This window comes from Anoplolepis gracilipes, chromosome 3 (assembly GCF_047496725.1).
Source record: "Anoplolepis gracilipes chromosome 3, ASM4749672v1, whole genome shotgun sequence".
In the NCBI taxonomy this organism is placed as follows: domain Eukaryota; kingdom Metazoa; phylum Arthropoda; class Insecta; order Hymenoptera; family Formicidae; genus Anoplolepis; species Anoplolepis gracilipes.
The window spans coordinates 16771254-16783400 of NC_132972.1; the positions used below are offsets into that span (position 1 = coordinate 16771254).

At 30.9% G+C, this 12147-nt stretch overlaps 1 protein-coding gene across 1 annotated transcript; it reads right to left on the reverse strand.

Annotated features, from left to right (window-relative positions):
* Window positions 1-1153: 1153 nt before the first annotated feature.
* Window positions 1154-7738, reverse strand: LOC140664069 (MOB kinase activator 1B). The gene is made up of 5 exons (XM_072888796.1): window positions 7345-7738; window positions 5337-5503; window positions 5018-5245; window positions 4779-4942; window positions 1154-4537 (listed from the first exon to the last, which is right to left on the reverse strand). Exons 1-5 carry the CDS (start codon window positions 7356-7358, stop codon window positions 4490-4492), a joined length of 621 nt encoding a protein of 206 aa, XP_072744897.1. The 5' UTR covers window positions 7359-7738; the 3' UTR covers window positions 1154-4489.
* Window positions 7739-12147: the final 4409 nt, after the last annotated feature.

Genomic DNA, 12147 nt, shown 5'->3' on the forward strand with positions numbered 1-12147 from the left:
TTATCTTTCATTTGTTTTCGAATGAAATGTGACAGAATTTAAAATTCTGTCACAATGAATACCAATCAACAAATGAAAATCTGTATAACAATGAATATTTTTTAATCGCGATGAGAAATTTTTTTCATATAATTGAAATTAAAATATGTGTAATTAATTTTAAATACTTTTAAAATTAAAATACATTGAAAAAATAACACATTTCCATTCAAATTATTCTATATAAAATTATATAAAATTCATTCACAGCACAATTTATGTCTTATAAATAAAAATATTTCAAACGCGTTGACAAAGAAATATTTTTTTGTATATAAGACGTCTGAATAATTCATATCATTCTGATAGACAATAATTTGATAATATTATGCATGCATTATCTTACTCCTTACCCAGTAAACACAAAGCAACAGTAATGTAACATCAATGTAATAATTTCCCACTCAACAATATAAATGTTATATACAAACATGTTTTGTAAAATGTTTGAAAATTCTTAGCGACAAGAAGAAGAAAGTTTATATTCGATAGCATTTCAATTTGGAAAGTTTCTTCTGAAGACTTTCCTTCGTGTGTTTTCGAAAGCAAAGATATGTATATCTTATTAAAAGGATAATTAGAGAGGAAGACAAGAAACAACGCTTGGGATAATAATAAGATTTTCTCACGACTTTCTAATTATATGTAGCATCTTTTTACAAGTGTTACGCAAATTTTCAAACATATGACGATATATAATATATGTATATATACAGAAACAAAAATAATTAGACAAATAATTATAAAAAGAGTAATTTTGCTTAAACTGAAATATATAATATATAATTAATATAATTAATATATTATATAATTATTAACTAAAACATATATTTATATTTTATATATAATATCAGTATTATAATTATAATAACTTTGAAGTTTATTCGAACTTCTGTGCGATTTCTGTTATATACAGAGTGTCTGTAAAGATTAAAACCAATAAAATTAATTTTGTTGCTCTTTGAAAGTCGGTAACTCTTTAATAAAGCATTTTCAGACATAAACTTATATACACTTTTTTTATTTACTCGATCCCATTAACATATTGCACAAATTCTTGACTTTTATGGACACCCTGTATAATAAAAAAAATAAAAAAAAGAACAAACACAAATATCGAAACGATATTTATTACAGAAAGATTACAAGATTATATCCAAGACTATAAATATTTTATACGCGGCCGTAATATGCCGTGAATCTGGACGCGGGGATTTCCCCCGTTTATTTAATCGTGAAAAATATTATTTACATTACACATATATCACACTAGCGTCACTAGCGTTCAGACGAGCAAACAATTGATCGCTGAAAAACTCTCGACAAAAGGCCATTCGAAAAAGAAAAAATACAACCCTTTTATTTCACGAGCTCACCTTTCCTGGCGCGTAAGAAATGCTAGAAGATTTATACGATAAAAAGTAGTCTTTTCGCTTGACGCGATTAAATTATTGATGCATCCACGTCTACAACAAATATATCGATCAAATTCAATCAAAATGCACATCAAAATACAAATCAACCTTTGGAAAATTTTTAATTTTTTCTTTTAAATTTTCTCGCGTCAATTTTTTCTTCTGTGTTTTGCATCTATTCAATATTAAAAAATAATTATTTGTATAAATTTTTTTAATGTTAAAAGATCCAAAGGAACTAACATAAAAATCAATGTCATTTTCTTTCTAGTTAAAAATTAGAAAATTCCTTTACAAATTTCTTTACTTTAGTTTGCTTATATCGAATAAAATTCTATAAATGTTATAGAGAATCAGTGTGAATGCTCGAGGAGAATATCTACCTTCGCAAATTCAGCTCTTCTAATATCAATCTTTTTAAATTTTTCATATAAATTCTCGGGTCTTGTCTTGAAAGGAAACAAAAACGTGTTTTTTTTTTTAGTTAAGAAGAGGGCTCATAATTTAGATAAATGTCTAAACGACGTGTTGAATAATCGCGATGTTGCTCTATAACACGCGTACAAATATATAGGATCAAAAATAATTCATCTATAACCGTTATGTCATCGTAAACGCAAAGTAGTATTCTTCTAGGCGACTATCTCCGTCACAAACGGGCGCTATTATACCACTTCCAAAAAATGCGTGTTAATTTTCTCGCTTTGTTAATCTTTCTTAAGTACCAAATGTATTATTATTATTATTATTATTATTATTATTATTATTATTTTTATTACTCTTATTACTATTTATGTCTATATTTAACCTATATATGCGTCGTCTTCGGCAACGAGTACTATCGTTATCACTGCCGTCAATCACCATTTTGTTATAATAAAATACGTCGATGTGTGTGCGCGTGTATATATATATATATATATAATAATACTTACGTATATGTTGCAGATCTTTTTTTGTGAAGTCAACTTTTTCATAAAAAGACTCAGCATTTTATAAAACAATTTAAAAGTCTTAAAAAGCTTAAATTTTTTTATAAAAAAGTTGCATATGTACATAAAAAGTTCAAACATATACACGCACATACACATGAAGTTGTGCGATCGAATTCTAACGTCTACTATAATGAAAAAAATATTCTTTTTGTTTAAACACTCTCTTATCGTTAACACTTTGGAATCTCCTTAAAGATTTATCATTATCATAATTTATCAAAAGTAATGACGAATTACTTAATACTGATAATGGTTCATGAGGAATAAAATATCTTATGTATATACATACATAAGTGAGGCTAATAGTTGGCGATATTGATCGATTATTAGTGATATTTAAGATTGCAGCAATTCACAGTACATAATTAGACCAAATATTGTGTATAGTGTTATATTTCATTAAGTACTGACTATGTAAAAAAATCGACTATATATAAAAATAATCAAAACATCGGATGTTATGATTCGAACTTTGTGGAATCGTGTAAAGTTACTACTTGATAGAAATTTTCTATTGCAGTGGAAAATCAATTAGATGGTAAAATGTAAGGAAAACAAAGCCAAATACGTGCACAATATGCATTATAAAATGTCGCATTACATCAATGAGCGTTTAGAAAGTAGACAGATTGAGTAATATTTTTTTTCGTTAAGACTTCCGTTTCCTCCCTATAATCACATTGGATTATAACGTCAAAAGTGAAAAAAAGCCAGTTAACTCTTTTCTCAAAATAAATTAATTTTTATCATATGCAATCACTCGCGTTTTATAATAGAATTGATAAAATATAGCATAATAATGTTTATGTTGATTTTTTGAAAAATATTAAATTGTAATTGTAATAATACTAACGAAAATATACGGAAAATTGCAGCAAGACGACGCAAACGGTTTTGACTATATTTAAAAAACATCTAAAGCAGGAAATATATATCACTCTCTAAAGGGACAAAACGTGTACAAAAATCCTAGTGGTATAAATAAGTCCATAAGCGCTTAACAGGATGATACCGTAAAGTAGTCATTACATATTAATATGATTAATTTTTTTCAATAATTTTCTATATATGATCTAGAGGATATATATATATATATATAGAAGATATATATAGATATATATATATATATATATATATATATATATATATCTTCTAGATATATTGCGTGTGTGTGTGTGCGTGTGTGTGTGTGTGTGCGTGTGTGTGTGTGTGCGTGTGTGCGTGTGCACACGCGTTAATTCGTGTACAAGACTATATTTATAAAAACTATTCTTAAACATGAAAATAATCATATACAAAATTTACGATATGCTATTACTCTCATACATGCAATTGTATGAAACAATCAATAATCTCTATATTCGTGTAATATATAGTGACAGTATTTTTACGTCCGATAATAGCAATAGATAACAATAACAAAAGTGCAAAACCCGAGAGGAAAACAAATTCCGTGAGTGATAGTTTTGTTTGTTCTTTTTTGCGGAAAAGAATGCGTCTATTTACTGTTTTTTAAAATATCTCTTTTTCGAGATAAATTTATACTTTGTATCGACGCATACGCTTTTGGACGACCTGATTCTCTCTCTCTCGCGCGCGCGCATATCAGTTTATAACATGTTTGTAAACTCGAAAAAAGCAATATGGTCATGAAATCAGATGTGTGTCAAAATTAGTTATCCTTATTCACTTGATGGTAACTGTGTGTTCGTGTGTGTGTGTGTATGTGTGTGTGTGTGTATGTGTGTGTGTGTGTAAATCCAACAAATATACAGAATATATCGCCATCGGAAGAATAAAGTTTCGGAGCAAATACTGCAATTATTCACTCATGTTATTAGCCAGTTGTTCCGAATGACGGTGTGCTTCCGTTTCCTACTTGGAGACAGAAAGTGAGATTACCGATTAATGGATAAATGTTACACGTGCGAGTTAACAAAGAACAGCGTTGACAGATTCTTTGGAGAGGTTTTGAAGAGACGAATAGCTCGTAGACGATAAGCGGACTCATCGCGCATCTTTCGCCGTTAATTTTTCTATTCACTCTTGCAAAGGCGCCAACTCTCTTCTCTCAATTAGATTGAATTCCTATAAATTAATTAGATTCGATCAATATGAAGAATAAAATTAAACATGTTACATGCCAATTTTAATTTATATTAAATTTAAGTAATACATTTCTTTCTTTATATAAAATTGTTACTTTTAACTATGTTATTTTGTATCATCATAAAAAATTTTAACATTATTTTTATTGTTTTATTTTTTTGCTAAGTATTTTGATGTATATTATTGTCATATTATCTTATATTTATGTATAATTATATACCTGAACAAAAAATATGAAATGCTTGAACGATGTATTTAAGTGTGCTTCTTCGCCGAGCTGCACAACTTCGCTGAAGTGCTGATGATAAATGTGAGCATACACTCTGAATAACCGTTTCAGGATGGTTTTTGCGATTGACAAGAAATTTTTCGGAAAAGGGACTCCTACAAAAAGAGTTATCGATGATTTATTCTCACAAAAAGTTTGAAATGTTGATGCATAAAAAATGAAATAATTACCAATTTTCGATGGAAACAGAGTCTCGTCGTCCAATTGATCCTGCACCCAAGTCATCAAGTAGTCTATGTATTTGGGTGCCGAGCACTTGATGGGCTTTTTCACCGTATGACCATCAGCCCAATGATACTCGTATTTTGGTCCGGCCGACATGATGGGACAACTCTCCTCTGTACAAAATTCCGTGATAGTGCCATACAGCATATTAATTTGATTGAAGAAATCAACAGCTAAAAAAGAAAACATGAGAGAGATAGAATTTATTAATTCGACCAATATAAAATAATAAAAATGTAAAAAAAAATGAATGTCTCGACTCACTATTAACGGCCACCCACTCGTTCAAATCTTCTCCTTCAGGGAGCATAACAGCCAATCGCAAATTTCCAGAACCCAATGTGGCAGCGGCATGTTTCATCAAGTCATATTGATGTGTGCCCTCGGGGATGTTTTTCTTTGGTTTAAAGGTCTTTGAAGACCTGCTCCCACTTAAAAGAAAAAAATTCAAAAATAAATATTAACAAAGATTGTCATGTTCATGATTCTTATTCTTGTCATATTATATGTTATCAAAATTAATTATTATTATTAACATTTTAAATCATTATTCGTCAGATAAATGTTATTATTTACATTGCTTCTACTTTAAAAGATGAAGTTAAGACATATATATATTATGTATAGAAAACAAAAAATGAGATTCATTTCATACAAAATAAATATAAAATTATGAATATAGAACATTCATCACATTATCATGTCAGACAAGAAATTAATGGCAACTAATTGAAAACTATTTACATATTATTGTATTGAAAAGTTTTTAAATTAATAAATTAATAAACACCTGGTAAAAAAATTTGTTATGTATAATCATATATGATATATATGACCATATAAAATTATATAGAAATATATAAAATTTTATATAAGTTATGTATAATTATATATAATAATATATGACTTATTGTCTAATTATATATAATTTTATATTAATGTTGGCTAGATGTCAGTCAATGATAATACAAAATTATGCATACTATACATAACTTATACAGAATTTTATATATTTCTATATACTTTTATATTATTATATATAATTATATATGAGAAATTTTTTATCGGGCAACAAGCACATCTTAAGCATTTAACATAATAAAAAAAAATGTGTACAATATAAAATCTAGTTTTGACAATTTATTTTAATACTTTTACATATACAAATTTTATTTTACAGTAAACAAAAAACACAATAATTAAATTATTTCTCTATGTTTCATTATGTTTTTTTTTAAGTTTTTTCAAATTTTTTCTCCAAAAGTTTAACTACACATGCATGCTTATTTCATGATATGAATACATAAACGAAACATATATTTATACGTATAAAAAATAATTTTATGAAACTTTTTTATTAAACGTCGCTTTTTTCTATGTTCTTTTTCATATTTTTCCTCTTTCCTTTTTTTTTTAAATCAACTAAACTTTGCTTTATTTTGTATTGTAAAAAATACAACCCAGAGGCGAAGTTAAAGAACAACATATGCGACAGCTTTTTTTAAGTTATAAAACTTTCTCTTCTAGATTCTTTTTTCCTTTTCTTTTCCTTTTATAAAAAAAACCTAAATATATATATATATATAAGTTGATCTCATTATACATGCAAACATGAAAAGACGCAGCTGTAAAAGAAAAACAAACTTGTACAAACACGCTCAGCCCGCAAGGCGCAACGCTCAGCTGATCGCGATCGTGGAGAATGACGCGAATGTCAAAACGCGCAACGCGTCGCGATCTTGACTTCTGACGACAAGAAACAAGGCGCGGTCGCCGAGATGGATATGATTCATAGATTATGCATTAAGCGATAATCGTAACACTTGAAGAATATGGTGGTCTCATGGAAAGATGTGCGAGAAAAAAAAAAAGAAAGCCTCCATACAGTAGCTAGCGCGCGCTATTTTTATCTCTGATTGATTTATACCGGTGGATGTTTGCACTTCTCCATTCCTTCTCGATGAATTTATCGTTGTATACAGAACGATAAATTTGATGATCATTAGATTAGACGTATAAAAGAATAAAAGTATATACAAACAAACGTATACACATTCTGGAATGAAATAATGAATGAACAAAGCTTTTCGGAAGGAAAAAATTGATTTGTCGTCAACCGTCATAGAACGAAAAGGAAATCCTTGGAGTTCCAGTGACTTCATCCTGTTTATTCGTTCTCGTCGTATTCCAAGAACATATATATATTGATTGGACGGAGGGCGACTCGATGGAGATTATCGGAGGAGAATTCGCGAAGTGAAAGAGGACTTACAATAGGAAGCTCATTGTGGTGGGCTCGTCGTAGTTGTAGCTAAATCACTCTATTCTTTCGGTCTGCTTTTGTACTCCGATTTACTCCGCGTAAGGAGACGACGTACGCGATGACGACAGTGTTTGTCCGACAGCAGACGACGACGACGACGACATCGACGACGAGGACGACGTCGTTGCCAGTCAATCGGCCGCCGCACTCGCGATTCTCACGATGCTTTAACTCTCTGGTGTCTCGCGAACGTTGACGCTGCTGTACCGGGATGACAAATTTCCGTCGCTAGCTGTATGTCCGTCTATTATCGGTCCGGCTTCACTCTTCACTCACGCTATGATCTTTTCTTCATGAAAATAAGACGGTGTTTGCCTCAATTTGACTACAGTCACGGAATAGGAGTCGAACTTTCTCTCTCTCTCTCTCTCTCTCTTTCTCTCTTTCTCTCTCTCTCTATCTATCTATCTATCTATCTATCTATCTATCTATCTATCTATCTATCTATCTATCTATCTATCTATCTATCTATCTATCTATCTATCTATCTATCTATCTATCTATCTATCTATCTATCTATCTATCTATCTATCTATCTATCTATCTATCTATCTATCTATCTATCTATCTATCTATCTATCTATCTATCTATCTATCTATCTATCTCATCATCCATCTATCTATCTATCTATCTATCTATCTATCTATCTATCTATCTATCTATCTATCTATCTATCTATCTATCTATCTATCTATCTATCTATCTATCTATCTATCTATCTATCTATCTATCTATCTATCTATCTATCTATCTATCTATCTATCATCATCATATCCATCCATCATCCATCATCCATCATCCATCCATCCATCATCATCATCATCATCCATCTATCATCCATCATCCATCCATCCATCCATCCATCCATCCATCCATCCATCCATCCATCTATCTATCTATCTATCTATCTATCTATCTATCTATCTATCTATCTATCTATCTATCTATCTATCTATCTATCTATCTATCTATCTATCTATCTATCTATCTATCTATCTATCTATCTATCTATCTATCTATCTATCTATCTATCTATCTATCTATCTATCTATCTATCTATCTATCCATCCATCCATCCATCCATCCATCCATCCATCCATCCATCCATCCATCCATCCATCCATCCATCCATCCATCCATCCATCCATCCATCCATCCATCCATCCATCCATCCATCCATCCATCCATCCATCCATCCATCCATCCATCCATCCATCCATCCATCCATCCATCCATCCATCCATCCATCCATCCATCCATCCATCCATCCATCCATCCATCCATCCATCCATCCATCCATCCATCCATCCATCCATCCATCCATCCATCCATCCATCCATCCATCCATCCATCCATCCATCCATCCATCCATCCATCCATCCATCCATCCATCCATCCATCCATCCATCCATCCATCCATCCATCCATCCATCCATCCATCCATCCATCCATCCATCCATCCATCCATCCATCCATCCATCCATCATATCTATATCTATCTATCTATCTATCTATCTATCTATCTATCTATCTATCTATCTATCTATCTATCTATCTATCTATCTATCTATCTATCTATCTATCTATCTATCTATCTATCTATCTATCTATCTATCTATCTATCTATCTATCTATCTATCTATCTATCTATCTATCTATCATATCTATCTATCTATCTATCTATCTATCTATCTATCTATCTATCTATCTATCTATCTATCTATCTATCTATCTATCTATCTATCTATCTATCTATCTATCTATCTATCTATCTATCTATCTATCTATCTATCTATCTATCTATCTATCTATCTATCTATCTATCTATCTATCTATCTATCTATCTATCTATCTATCTATCTATCTATCTATCTATCTATCTATCTATCTATCTATCTATCTATCTATCTATCTATCTATCTATCTATCTATCTATCTATCTATCTATCTATCTATCTATCTATCTATCTATCCATCCATCCATCCTATCCATCCATCCATCTATCTATCTATCTATCCTATCCTATCTATCTATCTATCTATCTATCTATCTATCTATCTATCTATCTATCTATCTATCTATCTATCTATCTATCTATCTATCTATCTATCTATCTATCTATCTATCTATCTATCTATCTATCTATCTATCTATCTATCTATCTATCTATCTATCTATCTATCTATCTATCTATCTATCCATCCATCCATCCATCCATCCATCCATCCATCCATCCATCCATCCATCCATCCATCCATCCATCCATCCATCCATCCATCCATCCATCCATCCATCCATCCATCCATCCATCCATCCATCCATCCATCCATCCATCCATCCATCCATCCATCCATCCATCCATCCATCCATCCATCCATCCATCCATCCATCCATCCATCCATCCATCCATCCATCCATCTATCTATCTATCTATCTATCTATCTATCTATCCATCCATCTATCCATCCATCTATCCATCATCATCATCATCCATCCATCCATCATCATATCATCATCCATCATCATCATCATCATCATCATCATCATCATCTATCATCATCATCATCATCATCATCCATCCATCCATCCATCATCCATCCATCCATCATCATCATCATCATCATCATCATCATCATCATCTATCTATCCATCATCCATCATCCATCTATCTATCTATCTATCTATCTATCTATCTATCTATCCTATCCATCCTATCCTATCCATCTATCTATCTATCTATCTATCTATCTATCATATCTATCTATCTATCTATCTATCTATCTATCTATCTATCTATCTATCTATCTATCTATCTATCTATCTATCTATCATCATCTATCTATCTATCTATCTATCTATCTATCTATCTATCTATCTATCTATCTATCTATCTATCTATCTATCTATCTATCTATCTATCTATCTATCTCTATCTATCTATCTATCTATCTATCTATCTATCTATCTATCTATCTATCTATCTATCTATCTATCTATCTATCTATCTATCTATCTATCTATCTATCTATCTATCTATCTATCTATCTATCTATCTATCTATCTATCTATCTATCTATCTACTTGGTTGAGTACACTCCACAGACTTCTATACTATAACTAGACCGCTAACTTCCTTATATATTAGACCTAAAAAGTGACTCCGAAAAATATGTACAACATTAGTAGGATAGAGAAAAGGAAGGGATAGATATATAATATAGCTACTATAGAATATAACTCGTGTGTGAGTGACATTGCTTTAAATTCAACCAATCAGCGTGACTCATCCTACTAATGATGATGTATACACATAAGTTTCGTACATACAGTCGGACCTCCTATCCTACGACATTTTCGGTCCGGAATCTTCCCCTTAAACCTCTGATCCTACGACAAAAATTTGTGAGTGGCGGGTATAATTCCCCTTTCGCGGTCGTAGCATGAGAGGATTTTTTGTCGTAGGATAAGAGGTTTCGTAGCATAAGAGAGCCGTAGAATAAGAGGTCCGACTGTACTTTTCGGGGTTATGTATTTTGTCGGAGTTAGCAGTCTAGTTATATATAGAAGTCTGTGATACACTCATAGGTATATCCACAGACTTCTATATACAGTCGAACCTTTTATCCTACGACCTTCTTATGCTATAAAACTTCTTATCCTACGGCAAAAAATCCTCTCATGCTACGACCGCGAAAGGGGAATTATACCCCCCACTCACAAATTTTTGTCGTAGGATCAGAGATTTAAGAGGAAGATTCCAAGGTCGGTATTCATAGTCCGATCTTATATTTAAGATCGTCTTAAGATTCTGTTCAACCAATCAAATAGCCGCATAACATCATTTTATTGGTTGAACGAGATCTTAAGACGATCTTAAATATAAGCTCGGACTATGAATACCGGTCCAAAAATGTCGTAGGATAAGGGGTCCGATTGTAATACTAGACCGCTAAGCTTCTTATATAGTTACTAGATTCTGTGGACCTGAAACCTATGTACAGCATAAACATTATATTTCAGTAACAAATAAAAAATAAACGTTTTAAAATTAAATATTATAATCCTTTTATGTTAAGCATCAAAATAATATATATAATAAAAAACTGTTTATATTTAATTTTTAGTAATTAAATAAAATCCTTAATTAAATTTAATCCTTATTAATTGTATAAAAATTAACAAAATAAAATAAAAATAAAAAAAATAAACACATAAAACATGAAATAATAAATTGCTTTATTTTCATGAGAAAATAAACTGTTATCACAAGCATTATAAAAACCTAAAATATATAATATTTGTGTATTTCATGAGAAAACATAAACTACTATTACAAACATTATAATATCAGCGCATTAAAAGAGGTTAGGGTCAGGTTAGATAAAAGAGAGAAGGAGAGGAGGAAGTGAATAAATATCTTTCTCTCTCGCAGAATTTTGCCTAGATTGCCTTATGGCGAGACTCTTATTAGAGGGTCTCTAGACAGCAAAGAGTAAAAAGAAACAGGAGAGAGCATATGGCTCGAGCTAAACGGACGGAAATGCCTATATATACCAACATAAAAGTGGACACTCAAAATGGCTTCTTATGGGCGCCAAAATTGAATGGCTCGGAGATGCTGGAAGAACAAAGTTTTAAATTAAATATGAAATATACTTCCCGGTAAAAAATTTCTCATATATAATTATAATATAACAATATAAAAATATATAAAATTCTGTATAAGTTATGTATAGTTATGTATAGTATG

Coding starts and splice junctions, on each gene's coding strand:
- LOC140664069 (XM_072888796.1), bottom strand. Junction 5,246..5,336: donor CGAGTGGGTGGCCGTTAATA/GTGAGTCGAGAC, acceptor TTTCTTTTTTAG/CTGTTGATTTCTTCAATCAA. Junction 4,538..4,778: donor ATTTCATATTTTTTGTTCAG/GTATATAATTAT, acceptor ATTAATTTATAG/GAATTCAATCTAATTGAGAG.